General features: G+C 33.9%; 1 protein-coding gene across 14 annotated transcripts in view; it reads right to left on the bottom strand.

The window, feature by feature from the left end:
- Positions 1-19,389, bottom strand: part of FER (FER tyrosine kinase) — a 461,370-nt gene that overhangs the window by 255,675 nt on the left and 186,306 nt on the right. For 12 of the 14 annotated variants that reach the window (XM_054489923.2, XM_063665113.1, XM_054489929.2 and 9 more), the window contains one exon: positions 7,404-7,496. The exons of the other annotated variants lie outside the window; for them this stretch is intronic. In XM_054489923.2, the coding sequence (XP_054345898.1) occupies positions 7,404-7,496 (93 nt within the window). Of the gene's footprint in view, positions 1-7,403; positions 7,497-19,389 lie in introns of those variants that run through there. 14 annotated transcript variants of the gene reach the window in all.

The raw sequence follows: 19,389 nt of genomic DNA, 5'->3' as shown, positions 1-19,389 counted from the left end.
TGTACCACTGAAGAGACCCAAAACTTACTGCTCAAAGTTCTATTTCATATTATCCAAACTCATTCTGTTGCTTAAAAGAACAAAACAAAACAACAATAAAAACTTGAGAAGTCCCAAACAGACCTCAAGGAAGAGTCTACATTCTGATTCTTACTTCTTCCACTTGTATTAAATAACATTTTAAACTTTTAAAATATATTCCGGTTGTGACTATACATGGAAGTTTTGGTAAACTAAGTCTTTTAATTTTCATGCAAACTGTGACAAATAATATTATATCATATTTAACATATATGATAAATATTTTATTTCAAAAAATGTTTTAATGTATTCCCAAAAATTGTTTTAAAGAGCAATTTTATCTAAAGACCCACCCACGACTATATGAGGTAAAAGAATATTGCTTTTAAAAACAAATGCATAATCTACACAAAATTAACTTTTTGTATATACTGATACTAATAATTTACAATTATCAAAGAAGTAAAAATAATCAAATGTTTTCTATTTTTATAACCAAAAATTTTATTTTAAAATTTATCATAGCGCATCTAGAGTAAATTCTAAAATTTTTACTATAATAGAAATATTTCTGTCTCACCAATAGCAAAAGTGCTTATATATTCAACAGTTATTACTGAATACAAGAAATTCAATGTAACATCTTTACAAAGGACTTAATCACTGTCTCTCTAAAAGGTCTACATAACAGGAAAGCATCCCAAACAAGGATGCTACCTGTTGATTTCTTGTCCTAGCCAATCTATCCTTCCAAATTTGCATTTATTTCCAACTGAGAGAATGCAGAGTTCGATGAATTAATCAAGGTGGAAAGGTATATGAAGTACAAAAGCTCAGCCAGCATTCCAAGAAATTCATTTAAACATATGATGAAGAATATGTATGGGGGAAAAAGTCATCTGGGGAAAGTATCTGAGTTTTGTTTTGTTTTTAAAAAACTAAATAGTAACGAACTTATATTGCTATCTCATAAAGATCACACTTCAATTCTATAGGCTTCTTAGTTTCTTTGTGGGTAGGAAGGGAAGCTGAAAGATCTGTTATTCCCCATCCCCTATACAACACTGTTATGAAATATAAGCTGAATTTACTGTGAGTGTATGTGTGTATATACAAATGTACACAGACATACACAGGGAAAAGTCACACATATCCCCTGCCTGGGTATATCAGGTCTTTCAAAGACTTCTATGGAAGCACTGGAAGGAATATTTTTATCAATATGATTTCAATGAAATCCCAATACAATTTTACAAACTTGACAGTAATATATGTAGGATGCATCAGCAAAAAAAATGCAACATCCCAAGAGCCCATCATAATGACATCACAAATGAAAGGAAGCTTTCTACCTCAAATAGCCCATCTTTCTCAGCCTCAATAGACAGGGTTTCTCTTTGTTGGTAAATTATCTGAGATTTTTGCCACAGATATGGGGGTAGGAGCAAAGCCTCCTTTTTAAAAGTTACAGTTAATAAGTTATATTTAATAAGTTTTCCTGATTGATTGGGCTAGCTGTTTAATTAGTTATTTTCCCTAGATCTTGTTCCTAAAGAATAGTCCAGCAAAAATATACTGGAATTAGTGAAATTAAAGAGATTATTTTATATGAAAAGGCAATAAGGAGGCAGCACTTGAAAATATTTTTTTCTTAGGGAAAGAAAAAGAGATTATTTTTTTCTCCTTACCCTAGTCCAGGCTAATTCTCAAGTATGTAATGAAGATTTGTATACCTTTACTCAAGCATTTGAGTAGCAAGATGAGCTTCTTTTTGGGAGGCAAAAACAAAAATGTTTTTAAAAAATATCTGGTCTAGATTCTATTAAAATTAATTGCCCAATAAACCATTTTGAAAAAAGCAAAACAAGAATAAAACAGCGTCGAAAATATACAAGTAAAACCCTTAACTGAGCTTGAACCTAAATAAAACTTCAACACAAACTTTTCTAAATTCTGAATTTTTAACATAAAAATGACATTTAATTATCTTTTCTATTCTCATGTAAATTTAGTTATTTACATTAATTTAATAGTCTAATTAATAAGTTATTCCAAATCTAGTTTAGTAATACACTAGGGTGACAAAGAGTAACTCACAAGATTTTAAACATTTCTCAAAAATTCCGTAAGACTCAGCTGGTAGCATGGCCAAGTAGTCTAAGGCACTAGATTAAGATTTGGCCGGGCACAGTGGCTCTATCCTGTAACAGCACTTTGGGAGGCCAAGGTGGGAGAACTGCTTAAGTCAGGAGTTCGAGACCAGCCTGGACAACATAGTGAGGCCCTATCTCTATAAATTTATTTTTATTTTTATTTTTTTGAGATGGAATCTTGATCTGTCACCCAGGCTGGAGTGCAATGGCGTCATCTCTGCTCACTGCAACCTCCGCCTCCTGGGTCCAAGTGATTCTCCTGCCTCAGCCTCCCGAGTAGCTGCGATTACAGGCACGCACCACCCTGCCTGGTTAATTTTTTGTACTTTTAGTGGAGACGGCATTTCACCCTGTTGGCCAGGGTGGTCTCAAAGTCCTGACCTCATGATCTGCCTGCCTGAGCCTCCCAAAGTGCTGAGATTACAGGTGTGAGCCACCACGCCTGGCCCTATAAATTTTTTTTTTTTAATTCCATAGGACCCCTTTTATTTTAAAGCTATGTATTACTTAGGAATTTTGGGAGGGGATGAGAAATCAACTGTTTACAAAAGATGGAAAACACTAGTCTACCGAATGTGCCTGGTGGTAGTAAAAATTATTTGCAGTGAAAGGGAAATGTAATCATACGTAGGAAAGTGTATTTTATACCATTTCTAGTTTGATAGTCGAACATAATTTTTTTATTTGTACAGATATACTAAATGTTTAATATAAAATGAAAACAAAAAATAATGTTCTCCCTTCCAGTTTTTTAAAAATTTCTAAATAGTTACCGTTTGAATCTATTGAATTAATTTTAAAATAATGAAAAATAAGATATTCCGAATATTTGTACCTCAGGATCATTTGTGTTCAGGCCAGACAAACAGGATGTAAATTAGTTAAAATAGTGGTTCTGTCTTTGGCACTAAATGACTATCTTTAATTCTACAAATTCTAATTTTTTAGCAGTAAAGCTGAATTGGCAGTTTTTTCATGTACTGGTATCATTAACCAAAAAAAGATACTTCACCTAATATTTACATTCTATAATGAAACTAGCTGTAAAATATTTATTCATAAATTCCTTAACAATTTTTTGTACTACAATATTTGAGAATTTGAATTTGTTTGGTTTCTAGCTAACAATAAAACTGTTCTCTAGGATAGTAACTATAAAGAATTACATGTTAATCAGAGATGAGCATTAGTACACAATTCTTTCTAAAACTTGTATTAAACAAAAATAGACAACTAAGCCAAACTCAAGTATCAGGTTACCTCCACAGCTTCCCATTTCCTGGCCTGTCTTTTTGTATCCCTTCTTGGGTCTCTGATAAGGGACACTATCTTTAGCAAAATATATATTTTATTTTACCTTCCTTTCTTTCTAACAGTTGTGCTTCCTTCAGTACCTTCGGGTTTCCTCCGACTTCTTTTTTGCCGGCTTCTTTTGTTCCCTTACTCATCATTTATTGGTAATAACATGCTTTTCTCTCTTTATTCTTTTTACCCAGTTACTTTTATGATTGTGCCTGTGACTCTCACTCATCCTCTCTCATCATTTTAACACATTTTTGCTATAGTTTCATTTATTCGGTATCAAATATTCTTTCCTTAAACCCATATATTTTACATATAAAATGTACCACAATATCAATAAGAACACATTTTCATCAATTAACTATATTCAATGCTAAAATCTTATCACACATTGCAACTAAAACTACAACCATATCATTGCAATATGTCAATATGCAACCATATTTCAGTAAATGTAAACATTTATCATCAAGTTGGGATTGCCTGTGTAAACTTAGTATCAGTCTGACATGATCTCTGTCACCTGTTTTAAGCATTTCAGCAAACATATAAACAATAGATTTGTTCCATTACAGTACAAATTATAGAATATCAATTTCAATAAGTCCTTTTAGAAAAATTACATGTAATACTGCAAGTGATTCAAAACTTAATTTTCCTAAACATGACAGAATTCAGTGTATGAGAGTGATAGAATGCAAAAAATCTTTATTTTCCCTTGTTTATCACTCTTTTACATATTAATAAATGGGGGGAAAATGCAACTTAAGACCTTAAGAATAACAGAAGACAACTGATATATTTAAAATGTATACTATTTAACCTGAACTTAACAACATGCCTTGATTAAAGGAAGTACAAGGCCACTTTTCTAGACTCAAAAGAGAACACTAAAAAATACAAATAGTTCACATCATGCACGAAAATAGCTACATTCCCCTATGCCACTGGTGGAAGCCAAGCATTATAACACTATATTACAAATGATGTACAACTTAACATAACTGAATGATGTTTCTAAAAAGCAAGCAAGCAAGCAAATCTTACTTACAATATTACTCTATATAAAGGAAGCACATTTTTATTTTCTAATATTTTGATTTTCTAAATTCTAGTACAAAGTAATTCTAAAATTGAAATAGCATCCATGTCAATAGAGTGTAGAAAATATGAATTTTAAGGAGACTGCTGTTGAATAATTTAATAATTCTTCTGATATCTATATAAAGAACAAACCATTTGAACCAAAATGTGCTTTATTTTTGTTTTAAAGAATATTTTTCAAAGACTGCTACTATCAGACGAGCATTATTTACTCCATATATCAGTGATACAACTAGTATTCATGAGTGGCTGTAAGCTGGAACAAGCGATTTGCTCAGCCACTCATTATAGAAATTCTGCAGTAGATAGATGGCCCTAGAAAAAGGGCAATATTCTTGACATGACTGGAACAGATCTCATTAAATATAATATGGTTTGAAAGACTTTCAGTTGGAATGGACCCTCATGATTGCCAGTAGGCTTTTAAAATATGTAATTAATACTGTCTAACATCTCTAGGCCTTGGCTTCAGAAGCAGTCTCTGAAAAATAGTTCTCAATGCAAAATTATAACCTCCTTAAGATGGGAAGATGCTAGATGTGACTGTAGCCTCAGTAATCTGAGATACTAATAATAAGGATTTTAACCCCTTTGGTACACTGGAAAGGATAGCACATGCTTGTAGCTGATATAACATATTAAAATATTATTCTGATCATAACAATAAATATTAAACATCTGATGACATCAAATACCATATTCAGATGAAAACAAATTCTGCTATCAGCTAAAGTCTTAAGTTCTTTCTTCTATCAAGACTGTTGATCTAAGCATTCCATTAGACTGTCTTTAAAGGGAGCTCTACATTTTAAAGATACTGTTAAAAACAGAGGTAAATCGTTATGTCACGTCCAGTAAAAATACCATTGTGATTAATTCTAATTTCATTTTCCTATATATAATGCATTTGCTTTACTTTATCTAAAATTATGCTTTAACATTCTAATTTTTGTATGTTTATTTGCATAAACAGTGATTCATACTTATTGCATTTTAAAGATTTTAAGTTAAATATGCTTCCATATACAAAAGAATGAATTTGAACTCTTAGGGGGGCCGAGGAGGGAGGATCACTTGAGCTCAGGAACTCAACACCAGCCTGGGTAATAGACTGAAACCTCATCTCAAAAATAAATTAATTAAATAAATAAATAAAAATTTGAACCTGTACCTCACTCCATATACAAAAATTAACTAATAATAAACAAAGATATAAGTGGAAGAATAAAACTCTAAGAAGAAAACAAACAAAGATGAATTATCAGCATAACCTTGGATTAGACAATTTTTTTTTGACACCAAAAGCACACACAGTCAAGGAAAAAATAAATTGCTCTTCATCAAAATAAAAAACTTAGGTGTGTTAAAGGACATTATCAAGAAAGTGAAAAAAAATCCAAAGGGTGAGAAAAAACATTTGTAGATTATATGTATAAGAAGCTTATTTTCAGAATATATGCTCTTACAACTCAATAATAAATAAGCAATTTTAAAATGTGCAAAGAATATTAATAAACACATCTCCAAAGAACACATATAAGCTGCCAATAAGAACATGAAAAAATGCTCAACATCATTAGTCATTAGGAAAATGGAAATTAAAACTACAGTAAGATACTACTTCACGTCCACTAAAATGCCTATAACATGAAAACATTTAAAATAACAATTGTTGGCAAGAATGTGGAGAAATCAAAATATTCATATATTGCTAATGGGAATGTAAAATGGTACAATTACTATGAAAAACAGTTTGGCAGTTCCTCAAAAGCTTAAATAGAGAATTATTACCATATAACCCAGAAATTCTACTCCTGGGTACACACCCAAGAGAACTGAAAACATACACACATAAAAACACTTGAAAACGAACATTCATAGCAGCATTATTTATAATAGCCAACAAGCTGAAGCAACCAAATGTCCATCAGCTGATGAATAGATAGACAATATGTGGTAAATATATACCATGGAGTATTATCCAGTCACAAAAAGGAATGAAGTACTGTCACATTGTATGACATGGATGAACCTTGGAAGAATTATAAATGAAAGAAACTACATGCAAAAGGTCACATATTGTATGATTTTATTTATGTGAAATATCCAGTGTAGGTAAATCCATCAGGACCAGAATTAGACTAGTACTTGTTAGGGGTGTATACACTGGAGTGCCTGTGTATTTGAGGGGGAAAAAAAAACTCCTTCTCCAAATAAATAGAAGAATTAATGCTTTAGAGAAACCCTTCTGTGCGTTTGTTCATGTGTATGAGATAGCCAAACTGCTGTTACTAAAGATAACTAATACTCTAGCACTACTGTGATATGCCAAACCCACATTTCAATGATTAATCTATCAGACTTCAATTTTATAATCAAAATGTTCTTTAAAATATAAATATACATATAAACAAATACATTTTAAAATATACATAGTAATCCCTACTGTAAAAAGGTTATGTTTCACTAGAATTGTTTATACTATTCTTCCAGTAAGACCTCAAAGTACATAAAATGTTTCTCATAATTATTTGTATATTGTAAAGGAAGCCTATAATTCAAGTTTATTTCTGTCTTCCCTATGTCAATGTTACATGGGATTTTACTATATACATATATAGACAGATTCATATGCACACAAAAAGTTAAATTATGCACTTATCTTTCCATTTGTAAGTGCAAATTTATATATGTATATACATATATATGCGCGCACACACACACACACACACATATATATATATATATATATATTCATTAGTGCATCAGAAAGAAGCTAGACAATGACCATTTTCAGTAGCACAGAGAGTTAATCCTACTTACTGCTGAAGAGCCCAGTGCAGATTTTGGAGACCTAATTATTCCAGCAATTGAATGACGAATAGATTCAAATTTGGATAGCCTCTCCTTTCTTTCCTGGAGGGATTAAGAAACAAGCCTTCAGCAACAGTAAACTATCCAATATGTATAGACATTTATGTATTTATGTACTTATCCACAGCTTATCCATCATGTCTTCCAACTAAATAAAATATAAACTTCCTGACATTCAAGACAACAAATAACCAAATACACATAAACTCTGTAGCATTTTACTTTACTGACCCCTCAACAAATGTTTTGATTTGGGGGAAACAATAAGAAAGAAATAGAAATTCATATAGCGATTCATATAGAATTCATACAGATGAAAACAAGAAATACAAAGGAAATTCACAGAAAACCAAGTATTAATTAACACATGCAAAAAAGAACACAAGCTATAAGGAACCTATTTAACATAGACTATTTCAGATAGGACTATAGCTGTGAGGGAATTCAAATAAGAAAAAATAATCACAAAAAAAAAAACAGGAAGAAAAGTATATGGAACACATTTTTTAAAGGTGAATTTCACTTCAGTACCTAGGAAGTTTCCCAAAGATTCACATGATGATGATGACCATCATGATGATCCTGATGATAAGGAGGAGAAAGGCGGGTGGGAGGAGGATGAAGTAAAATAAGAAGGTAATGGCAGACCTACCTACCACCAATCCTACGAAATACAGATTGCTATTTGCCACACAATGCGTATTTCTGAATATCATATACCATAATGAAGAAAACTTTTCCTAAAATTTCAAATCTTTAGATCCATTTTATAAACATAAGTGAATGGGGTAGGTAAGGGGGCAGAAAAAAGAGGGAAAAAAGAAAAAAAATCAAAACTAGGACATAAGAAGGGCACCAAGAGCAAAGCATGTGTGGTTTGGTAATGGAAGCATTGGTCAATTTTCCAATGACGACTACATTTCAACTGCTAATCAGCAGCAGACAAAAGAACAAGAGATCCTTTTGTCAAGCACACTAATTCTGTATGTCTTCCAGCATTAGTGATGCCAAATTTTACTTCTAGAAAACAAGTAAGTAGGTCACAAATAACATCTTTTGTCTCTTTTGTCTCTAATACCGAGGGTATATCTCTGTAACAGTAAATGTAGATATCTTGGCCACATGCTTTCTCCCAAAACCCTTTGGTAATATCAAAACAAAACATTTTCTAAGTGGGTAATACTAAAATTACCCAATGGATTAGAATTATCTAATGGAGAGGTCCAGTTAGGGGATAAAGAAAACTTTAAAAATTGCTCCCTTATATTAAGTTACAAAGCATAACATATTGTGTGTTAGACAGGATACAATTAGTGAAAACATCTTTTCATATGAAGGCTCTTTATAGATAGGTTGGCCTAAAAATATATTATCAAAAGTAATAATAATGAGATCGTAAGTGTCATATAGTAGCAATCAAAATGCAAATAGGGTTAATAAAACATTCCAACCAGTGCCAGATCATTTGGTGCCCAGATTTCTACAAATAAAACATGAAACTCATTTGCCATGTAGTTCCTGTCTATGTAACATCTAGTATCAGCTTTAAATTACAGTCTACCTAATAACACATAAGACTGTGCTGAATTCATTGCCAGGTTGATTTTTACATCAAAGAATCAGATGGCTACTTTTAAAAATTAAAATTAAAAAACTTCCCTTCAATTGCCGTGAATACAATGCTTAAGTTTGCTTTTAGGCCTGGCAGGGCTGGTGATGATACACTCATTTTACTCATCTCAAGTAATGGCAAGATACATTTTCCAGATAAAGGAGGTGTAGGAATTAGTTCTGGTAAAAGGATGGCCCCTCACAATGGAGGTAGTAGGGGACTAATGAAGGGGTGAAGGGAGAAGCAATGTTATTAAATAACACCTGATATTATAAAATAATATTCTGATGAGATGCTCAGAAAAAGTGCTGTAAGTACAGCTATTACCTTGGCTTGAAAGAAAAGTTCTAGGTACAGTATCAGTTTCACATCTCATTTAAGAATAGTTTTTCATTATTTTAAAATTAAATGAGACAGTGTGTGTGTGTGTGTATATATATATACACATACACATAAAACTAAGAGATTGGTTCATAATAATTACAAGTTTATCTATTATCAATTAAAAAGAACTCTATGCCAGGCTTGGTGGTTCATGCCTGTAATTCCAGCAATTTGGGTGGCCGAGTGGGGAGTATTGCTTGAACCCAGGAGTTTGAGACCAGCCTCGGCAACACAGTGAGACCCCATCTCTACAAATAGTTTTTAAAAATTAGCCAGACATGGTAGCGTGTGCCTCTAGTCCCAGCTGCTCAGGAGGCTGAGGTGAGAGGATGGCTTGAGCCCAAGAGGTTGAGGTTGCAGTGAGGCCAGACTGTACCACTGTACTCCAGCCTGGGCAACAGAGCAAGACCCTGACTCAAAACAAACAAAAAATAAAAACAAACAGAAAAACTCTATTTAAAAAAACTTAAATTACTTAAAGTAAAATCATACCTATCAAGTTTTGAAATTATCCTTCATTAGAAAATTGCAGTGAAAAAGGCTCTTTCACTGCAATATTCCATTAGTGCCCCCATCCCCTGCGCACTAAAGCACAAAGACATAAAGGGCAAGAATTAAGGTTCTGCTGATTGGAGTGGCTCTGACAAAGATCAAACGCTCTAACCAATGACTGCCTATCTGGCTGCTGTAGAAAGTGACAACCAAAAGGCATATAACAGTTCTCAAAGTGAGGTTCTGAAAGGGGGCACTAAGGTAAAGGAATAAGGTTCTTGAAGTCAGAAGGGATAAAGAGTATGAGTCTGAGCAAATTACTCAACTATCCTGGCTCTCAGTTTCCACATCAGAAAAAAGAAAGGCACTAGGCTAGATAAAATTTTCATCTCAAAAATTCTGTAACTTTTGTCCAACTCCCCATCATTTGCGTTGCTCTGATCATTAATGAAAACCCCAGAGAAGAGTTTCATGGTACCAGGCTGGCAATCAGTACTTTCCTTAGAGCACTTAGTCACAGTTCGCCTGAGGTACCCTTAGAATATGAACCAATGAGAAGGCTGAACTATCGTGAAAGGAAGACCTTTATTGTTGTTGTTAATAACGGGTCTTTAAAACAAAAACTGAATATTATTTCTCACAGACTTTTGTAAATAAACCCAATCTAATAACATTCTTGGACAGAACAATGAAAGTGATTATTTGGCTCTGTAGGAACAGCCAGCTACTTATTAAAATCAGGAGGCAATAAGAATCAAGAAAAATATAATATTCATGCTCAAACTCCAGGCTGAGTGCCAAATATCTTAAGGGCTTCTTATGCAAAGCAGCCATAAAATTCAGAGGGATTTTGTGAGAAATAACTACAGGGAAATTATAACCCCAGAGAAGACTACCTTCTGAAAAAATTCTACATTATAGCTCATAATGTAAATGAAATACTGTAAATATCAGTATGTCCTTCATTTAAAAAAAATGCATTTATAAGTAAGTAACCTAAGGTTTTGAAAATGCTGATTTGCTGGGCACAATGAAAGATAGATAGCTTCTATTCCCATCAGGATACAGAATTTCAGTATTAAAACAGTTTCTAAATGATTTGTTTTAGCAACAGGGTTTCTGACTAAAGGCAAATCATTTTACAAGTATTCACTCTCTAGTAACTTAGTCTATCATGCTGTCTTTTCTCTTTGATGCTTGCATATTAAGAATATTTATTAAAAGAAAGAAAACCCCCTTGCTAAATCAAGCATATTCATTTTCTGAAATAATGAAATTAGAAACCAAATGCACAAAACAAACATCTGAATGATTATTAAGATCTTGTTTTAAAACAACAATGCTAAGGAAACCTAGAGTAAAACAGAATAGAGTTCAGTGAGATCCAGGTTGTAAAATGTCATAAATCATTCTTTTTGCTTTCTTTACTCTGTATCTCTTAAGTAAGATGTCTCTAGGGAAATAAGATCCAAGAAGAAGGCTATAATTAGCTCCCATCCTATTCAATAGCCAGTTCACGTTGCATGGTGCTTTTCCCAAATGTGTGACCAAAATGGCTAAACATATATTTTTTTAAAGACTACTTTTTAGAACAGTCTTAGGTTCATAGCATAAGCAGGAGGAAGGAACGGATTTTCTCATATGTCCTCTGCCCCCACACATGCACAGCCTCCACCATTATCAACATCTCCCTCCAAAGTGTTGCCTGTGTTACAGTTGAGAACCTTCATTGACACATCATTATCACTCAAGAGTCCATAGTTTTCATTAGGGTTTGCTCTTATTGCTGTACATTCTATGGGTTTGGACAAATGTTTAACAACATGTAGCCAACACTGTCCTAAAGATCCTCTGTGCTCTGCCTATTCATCCATCCTTCACCAAAATATGTTTTTTGTAAATTATCCAGTACTACAAGATGCACATCAACCAGCTTCCTGATGAGCGTCTCATTGATACAACAACTTAAGAGCTGATAGACTTTGCTCAGTAAACAACTGTGTAATTTGCTTGTATGAAAAATCATAACTATTATAAATTAAATTATCAAGGTATCTTAACTAAGATTCTGCTTTTAATACACTTTAGGGACATAACGATACAACAGTAAATTTTTCTACTTGACTTAAACTAATAAATTGTGAGACAAGGAATACCTTATAATGAGAGTGAAAGTATTACATCCCTAAGCATTTTTGTAACAGCTATATTAACGAATATCTCATAATTCCAAGATCTGGACCATCTCTGAGTCTGTCTACTTTCTTGCCTATGGGTCAAATTTCTCACTTTTTGGTGTGTCATATAATCTTTGATTGTAGGCCAGTTTGTGTAAAAGAACAGTAGAGTCTGAATTCAAGAATATTTTCCTCAAGAAATGGGCATACCCACTCCTTTTTTTGTCAGGCTGCTGGAGAGTTGGAGCTGTAGTTAATAAGTTGGGTCTAGCCTTTGCTACAGTTTTAGTTTAAATCAATTGCCACAGCCTTCAAATACTTTGAGAGAGATCAGTTTTCCTTCATCCAGAAATAAAGCTGAGCCATGATGAGATTCTAGCATCCTCCCTCAGCTTCAAAGCTGATCCACCAGCTTTAGGAAATACAGGAGATCTCTCCCAGCTTTATAGCCTCTTGGGTGGGAGAGAGAAGTCTCTTTGCTCTCACCCACTACTTTATGTACCTAAGAAGACAACTTTCAGCTCTAATACCCATTCCCCAGCCTAGTCTTTGGAGGGCCATTGCCCTAGACTGTGAAGACCCAGAATTCCCTACAGAGAATCAGTTTGGGAAGGGGCTCTTATATTCTTTTGTAAGTGAAAGCCTAGAGTACTCAGTTTTTCTGCCTGAACTCCTCCCCACCCCCACACCCCTCACCAGAAACACACCCCACACACCACCATTCTGATGTATTGAGGATTTCATTTGAAGTATCTCTCAAGTCTCCTTCTCTGATCTACTGCTTCACCCAGTGAAAACACTTGAGTAAGAGTAGGTGGGTAGATAGTGCTTTGCTTTGTGGGTTAGGCTCCTCTAGATTCTAATCTTTCACATCAGCCTACACCTGATGCTACAAATCTCTTAAAAACTTTTGAGGATTTATCTGCTCATACAGTTCCACCGAGGATGGAAGTAATCATGGGTCTATTTTTTCCTATAAAAGGCCTGTCACTTTCTGGATGTAGGTTCATTTAGGTTTACTTCTGTCCTTAGCTGTCTGATGAGGTTTCTAAAAACTATTATTTTGTAGCTTATTTTGGTTGTTAGGAAGAAATGATGGTCTCTTGTGACTTTCCATATCCAACCTGGATATAAATTTCTTATGCTTTTCATTAAGGCCAGTAATTTACTTAACACTAGTCATCATTTTACTTTCCTTTATTTATAAAGCAGGAAAACACAAAAACATCTTTTATGGTTATTCACTAAAAAGTCCATCAAAAAGACCACTAATTTGTCAAAAGCTACAGATTTGATTTTGACTACCATTTTCTATGACAGTCAATTACTACACAGTTAAAGGCTACATTCCTCAGAAAATAATTTAACAGGTTAAAGACCAAATGTCTCAAAAGTTTGATGTGTTATTTTGTGGGGTTTTGTTTTGTTTTGTTTTCCTTTATTGATGAGTTTCAGGGGATAGAGAGGATAAGTTTTATGGGTTTTGTATTTGTTGCAGAGGACCTCACAAGGACACAATAAAGACTACTAAGTATATATTTCATTTTTGTAAATGTTTTAAGTTTCCAACTTTATCTAAAAAGTTTCTGAATGGTTTTAATGTTTAGTATTCTTGTACTGCACATGCATCAATAATACTCTTATCAGAGCTCCTTTTGTTACTGGAACTAGTAACTGGGAACATTTGGAGTTTCAAGTCCTCAGTCAAGATTTTATTTATTAGAATGGAATCAGAAACTTAAGAACCTAAACGAAAATCCTAAGACTTAATAAAAATATAGAAAAATTAAAATTTTTAAATAAAGAAATATGGTGGTTATAATATTGTACTTCTTTTATCAGCTAATAAAATCCAACCAGGAGATGCATTTTAGAAAGAAGTCAGTCAGATTCTAAGTGCTTGTCCCATCCTCAGCCTCTCTGAGAGAAACTGTCACACTATGGGACATCAGTACCTCCTGCCTGAGAATGAAGTCAATACAAAAGAAGGTACAGCTGCGAAATGAAAACAAATTTTTGACGTCATGGTTTGAACTTCTGTGTATATCCAGCTACATGACTGGGTATATAGTAAGGCTTTATATATACCCAGTCATGTAAGTAAGGCTTTCCTGGAATATCAATTACTAATTAAAGATTTTCAATAAGCAACTTCAAATGTCACAATGATCACTAACAAAACAATACACTAACTTACATTTTTAGGTTTTAGACACATTTAATTTTAATAGGAAAAGAAATCTTTTATATTGATATATATTAATGTAGATTAAACATTCTTTATAAACTAAACACATATGTTGTGATAATTATTCTCACTTATTCCCATTAATTTAACAGTTTCAGCACATAACAAATAAAACAACTGCTCAAAAGTATGGAAAAACCCTAGTTTAAATGGCCATTAATAGATGTCATAGTACAAAAGGTTCTGTAGTCCCATAGATTTTAGAAATGCACAGTTAAACAAATTTAAACAGATTCATTAATGCAATATGTCTCAGAGTCTTAATAATGAACCACTACTTGCATCTTTCGGGAGAGGAAATATTCTGCAAGAAGGTGCTGTCACAAAGCTTTCAATCTGTAGGGGTGGGAGGGGAAACATTTTTGTCCACTCTACATCAGTCATGGCTTTGTCTTGGACACTATCATCACATGGAATAGCTCTAAATTCAAGTTCCCCTCTTTCTGGCCACAATCTCCTATCCCATCAGTTTGCTTTCAACCAGTTCTGCTGTAACCATTTTTCAGTCTCACTGGAACTCTCAAGTCTTGTAGTCTCCTACTTTCTCCCAATCAATCATCTTCTCTTCTCTTCTCTCTTTATCTAACTTAGATGCCATGCTACATCATTTTCAATGATGCTCTTGCCAATATTCCAAATTCCCTTGCTACCCTGTCTCTTAGGTGCTCCCTTGTGGCAAAATTCAACCCTGGATGGATCCAACTATCTGCTCTCTCTGAGTTCACACCCAAGCAACTAAACACTGTTACTGAGTATCACATGATTACTAACTTCAAATGGGCCCTAAATATCTGGCCAACTCATTTCTTATTTTCCACTGTCATTGTCAACCATTTCAAACTTTTCTATGTCTAAAACAACCTTTTTCCATACCTTCTAGCTTCTTTAGAATTAACAAAGGTAGGAACCTCTTCATTTTGCTTTTTCAAAGCTATAAACTTCTCTACCTATTGTAATCTCCTTCCTTTTTTTGAAACATGAGGCAGATAACTCCCATCTTAGGATTACCACTCTACTTAACTTTGGATCTCATTGCTTCCTGACCTCCTAAGAATCTTACACCTTACAAGAACCTAACGGATCTCTGAGGTACTGTCAACCATCCCTTCTCAAATGGTTCTTTCCCATCAGCCCATCAGTTTTTACGTGTGTGTGTGTGTGTGTGTGTGTGTGTGTGTGTGAGAGACAGGAAAAAAAAAGGAGGGAAGAGAGTAGGAAATAAAAGAAGGAAAGAGCAGAAGAAAGGGAAGGATGAACCCCTCCCTTCACCACATATTCTGTTCCAGCTACTGCTTGTCCTTTATAAAAAAAAATTCCTAAAAGAGTTATATATGCTCACTGTCTCCATTTTCTCTACTCCCACTCATTCCTCAATCTGCTCTTATTTGGCTGTCACCCCATAACTACACCCCATAACTACATAACTAACAACTAAGCAGATGGTCTTAGGAAACCAACAGACTCCATTTCACCAATCTAACAGACACATTTTCCACTTCTCTTACTTGACGTCTCAACACAATTCCACTCTATTGACCATATATGCCTACATGAAACATTTATTCCCCTACCACACTATCCTCCAACCTCTCAGACTACACATTCTCAGTTTCTTCAGCAGGCTCACCCTCCTCTATCAGGTCATTAAATGGTAATGTGATTCTAGACTCTACTGATTCCAGGTTTCTTCTTTTCTCACTCTGTACTTTCTCCCTAGGTAATCTCTTTTATGTCTCAACTTCAATTACCACCTGAACCAAGTCCACTCACAAATTTAAATCTGCAACTTAAACTTTTTTCATTGAGCTCCAAACTTGAATGTTGAAACATCCGTGTGACTTCTATTTAGATATCGCAAAAGGTAGATAAAAGTCAATATATTACTGAACTCATAATTCCCAAAGCTGGCCTTTTATCAGTTTCCCGTTTCAATGAATGGTACTACTACCTCTGTTATACAAGCCAGATATCTGGAGGCCCAAGCACACACTCACAATATAATCTAAGCTATAAGAAGGCAGGGGATTTATTGGTTTCCTAACTCAAATTATTAAAATATTAAAATAAATGCTATATATTCATGATGAAGTTAAGCAAGACAGGAGCTATTAGACATCATTTAAATAGTAAATAAAAGGGAATATATTTACTTGAACTTTTGTTTTCTGCTAAGAAACCTCAAATGACACATAAGAAAAAAATGAAATTAAAGTACTCAAATTTAACCCAAGTCATTCCAATTATAGGTAATCTTTTTAACTCAGACTGATTTTAAGAATCTGTAGTTATCCCTATTTAAATAGTAGGAAATTCTCAAAAACAACAGAGGAATACTATCTTGGGAGTTAAAAGATATTTTCCTTTGCATTTTTCAAAAAGATTGATTTTTCTAATTATTTTAATTTGAAAACTAGCTTGTTGTACTTATAAATAGCTAAAAGTGTTAATACAGAGAATATTTAACTTCGTTCAAGAAAGCCCTAGTACATACCTAGAAATAAACATGTATTATTTAATCCCGACATTACCAATTACCAAATCTTATAAATAACACCTCCAGGGCTTAATTTTTATCAATATGAATGTAAGTTAGAAATCTTAGGACCAGGTCTCTATTTCTATGTAATAGGCTCTGGTCTGCTTGAGTTAATAAAGTACCCATGAGAACTGTTGTACACTGGGTATTTTCAGAAGTTCATTAACTATTATGTCAACAGGCAATAAGCATAGGAGAATCAATATGAAATAAACAACATAATAAACCACTGGCCTAGAGCAGCCATTGTGTAACTCCAAACATCAGACTTATAACCATGAAGATATCTGATTAAGAGTCATCATCCAAACTACAATTATTCATCTAAAAATTAAGAATGGGTACTCACCAAATAACTGTATCAAAGGTTTAGCAAAATTATTAAAGGTAAAATAATAGCCATTGTTATTTAAAACTGTATTTTTTATATTAAGCAGAATCATTTTCCTTGAATAAAAAGTTTAAATATTGAGAATTTGAAAATCCCCTCAATCCCTTTGCTCCCAATGAATCCCCAGGTATTTTCCAAACAGTGTGAGCCAGGACTGTGAGCCCTAGAAATACTAAGTGATTTGCTGAACGTCATGTGGTCAAGCAGCCGAAATTTAAATTCAGCTTTAATACAAATTTTTTGCTATTAATCATTATGCTATGTTGCCTGCCTTGAATAGTTCTTGCAAGACACAAACCTCATATTTCCCAAGGACTCTTTCCCAAACCACTCAAAAAGTAATGCTGTTTAAAGTCTGCTCAATAAATGTATATTTAATTTCTCCAATAATGTAATAAACAGAGGACTTTCTGGTCCCATAATACAGACGTAAACACTTGATTCAGAATCTATGTTCTAGGCCTGGCTTTGACTCTAACTCAGAGTTGGACCATAAACAAAGTATCTGTGCTTCTGGCAAAAGAAAAATATTTTATAGTATCTTCCAGTCCCGAAATATTATGACTCACAGAGAAGTACTCAAAAAATTACTTGAATAAAAGGGCAGAAAGAACCAGCTTCTCTCAAGTTAAAGATTTCACCCACAACCAAAGTTTTAATTTTTGAGAACTTTCTTGATAATTAAACAGAAGATAGACACAAACTGTAGGTGGGTTGGATGGTGACTACCACCTCCCCGCACCCCACTCAGAAGATATTTCCACTAAGAACCTGTGAATGTAACCTTATTTGGAAAAGCAAGTTTTTGCAGATTTAATTAAGTCAAGGGTCTCAACATGAGATCACACAGGATTATCCAGGGACCCTAAATCCAACGACAAGTTTCCTCATAAGAAGACTTAGAAGAGGAAGAAACACAGAAGGTGATGTGAAGAAGGAGACAGATTAGAGTGATGTGTTTATGAACCAAGGAACGACAGGATCTCCAGCAGCCACAAGAAGCTAGGATAGAGGCAGGGAACAATTCTCATTCAGAGACTCCTGAAGGAATCAACCCTGGCAAAACCTTGACTTTGGACTTCTGGCCTCCAGAACTGTGAAAGAAGAAATTTCTGTTGTTTTCAGCCACCAAATTTGTGGTAATTTTTTATGGAGGTCCTAGACAACTAATATATAGCTGACAAAGAATCACTGCATATTTACCTTATAAGCAGCAGCTACCTTAAATGTCTAAGAAAAGAAAAATCACCCCTATATGTAATATATTAATCAGGAAAATGGGTTAAGAATTGCATGAGTCACATAGATTCCATGCAATAAAAATGTGCATATATGCTTTTTTCTTTTTTTCTAATCCTGTTCCTTCTATAGATACATGCATTTGTTAATCTTTCATTTCCCATCCAGTTTTTAGAACATTATCTCTAACTAAAGCGACACCTTGCCCCAAAATCCACTGTCAGAAATATAGCTGTAGTCCCAAAGATATTTTTTCTCAGCAAGAGCCTAGAGCCCTGATAATTCCAGGAAACTGTACAGCAACATTTACAGCTCAGCAGTAGCAAGGTCACTGGATGATCTCCCTCTGGCTATTCACCCACCTACAGCGCAGTAGCTGGAAAACTAGCTAACTTTTTATTTGCTTCGCTAGCATCCCTTTTCACAGTAATTAGCACATGTGGTTTGAAGTTTCTTCTCATATTTTGGAGTCCAATATAGTTGCTGATTAGATATCAGCAAAGAAAGAATTTTAAAAAGCAACAAACTCCCAAGACAAAAATAAGTTGGTCAATATATGTTTATGTAAACAGGGCATTACTAAAAAGATTAACATTAAAAATAAGTGTGAAAATTACTGGGCCATAATTTTTATTTTATCACGTTTTTTACAACGCTGTCATATAATGAAATGGTCTTAAACAGAATCAATTGTAGAAGGAACCTTCTGTGTTAAAGATTTTCTATTTCAGCTTTTTCACTTCATAATACATGAGAAAATGAAGGTCAGAGGGGGTGAAATGACTTGCACTAAGGCACAGAGAAGATAACAAAGTAACTCTTTGCTTACTCTCTTTGTAGTAAACCAGGTTGCCTA

The sequence above is a fragment of the Pongo pygmaeus genome, chromosome 4 (genome assembly GCF_028885625.2).
Source record: "Pongo pygmaeus isolate AG05252 chromosome 4, NHGRI_mPonPyg2-v2.0_pri, whole genome shotgun sequence".
In the NCBI taxonomy this organism is placed as follows: domain Eukaryota; kingdom Metazoa; phylum Chordata; class Mammalia; order Primates; family Hominidae; genus Pongo; species Pongo pygmaeus.
Note: the sequence above shows the minus strand (reverse complement) of the source record. Positions and strands in the feature narration are given on the sequence as shown.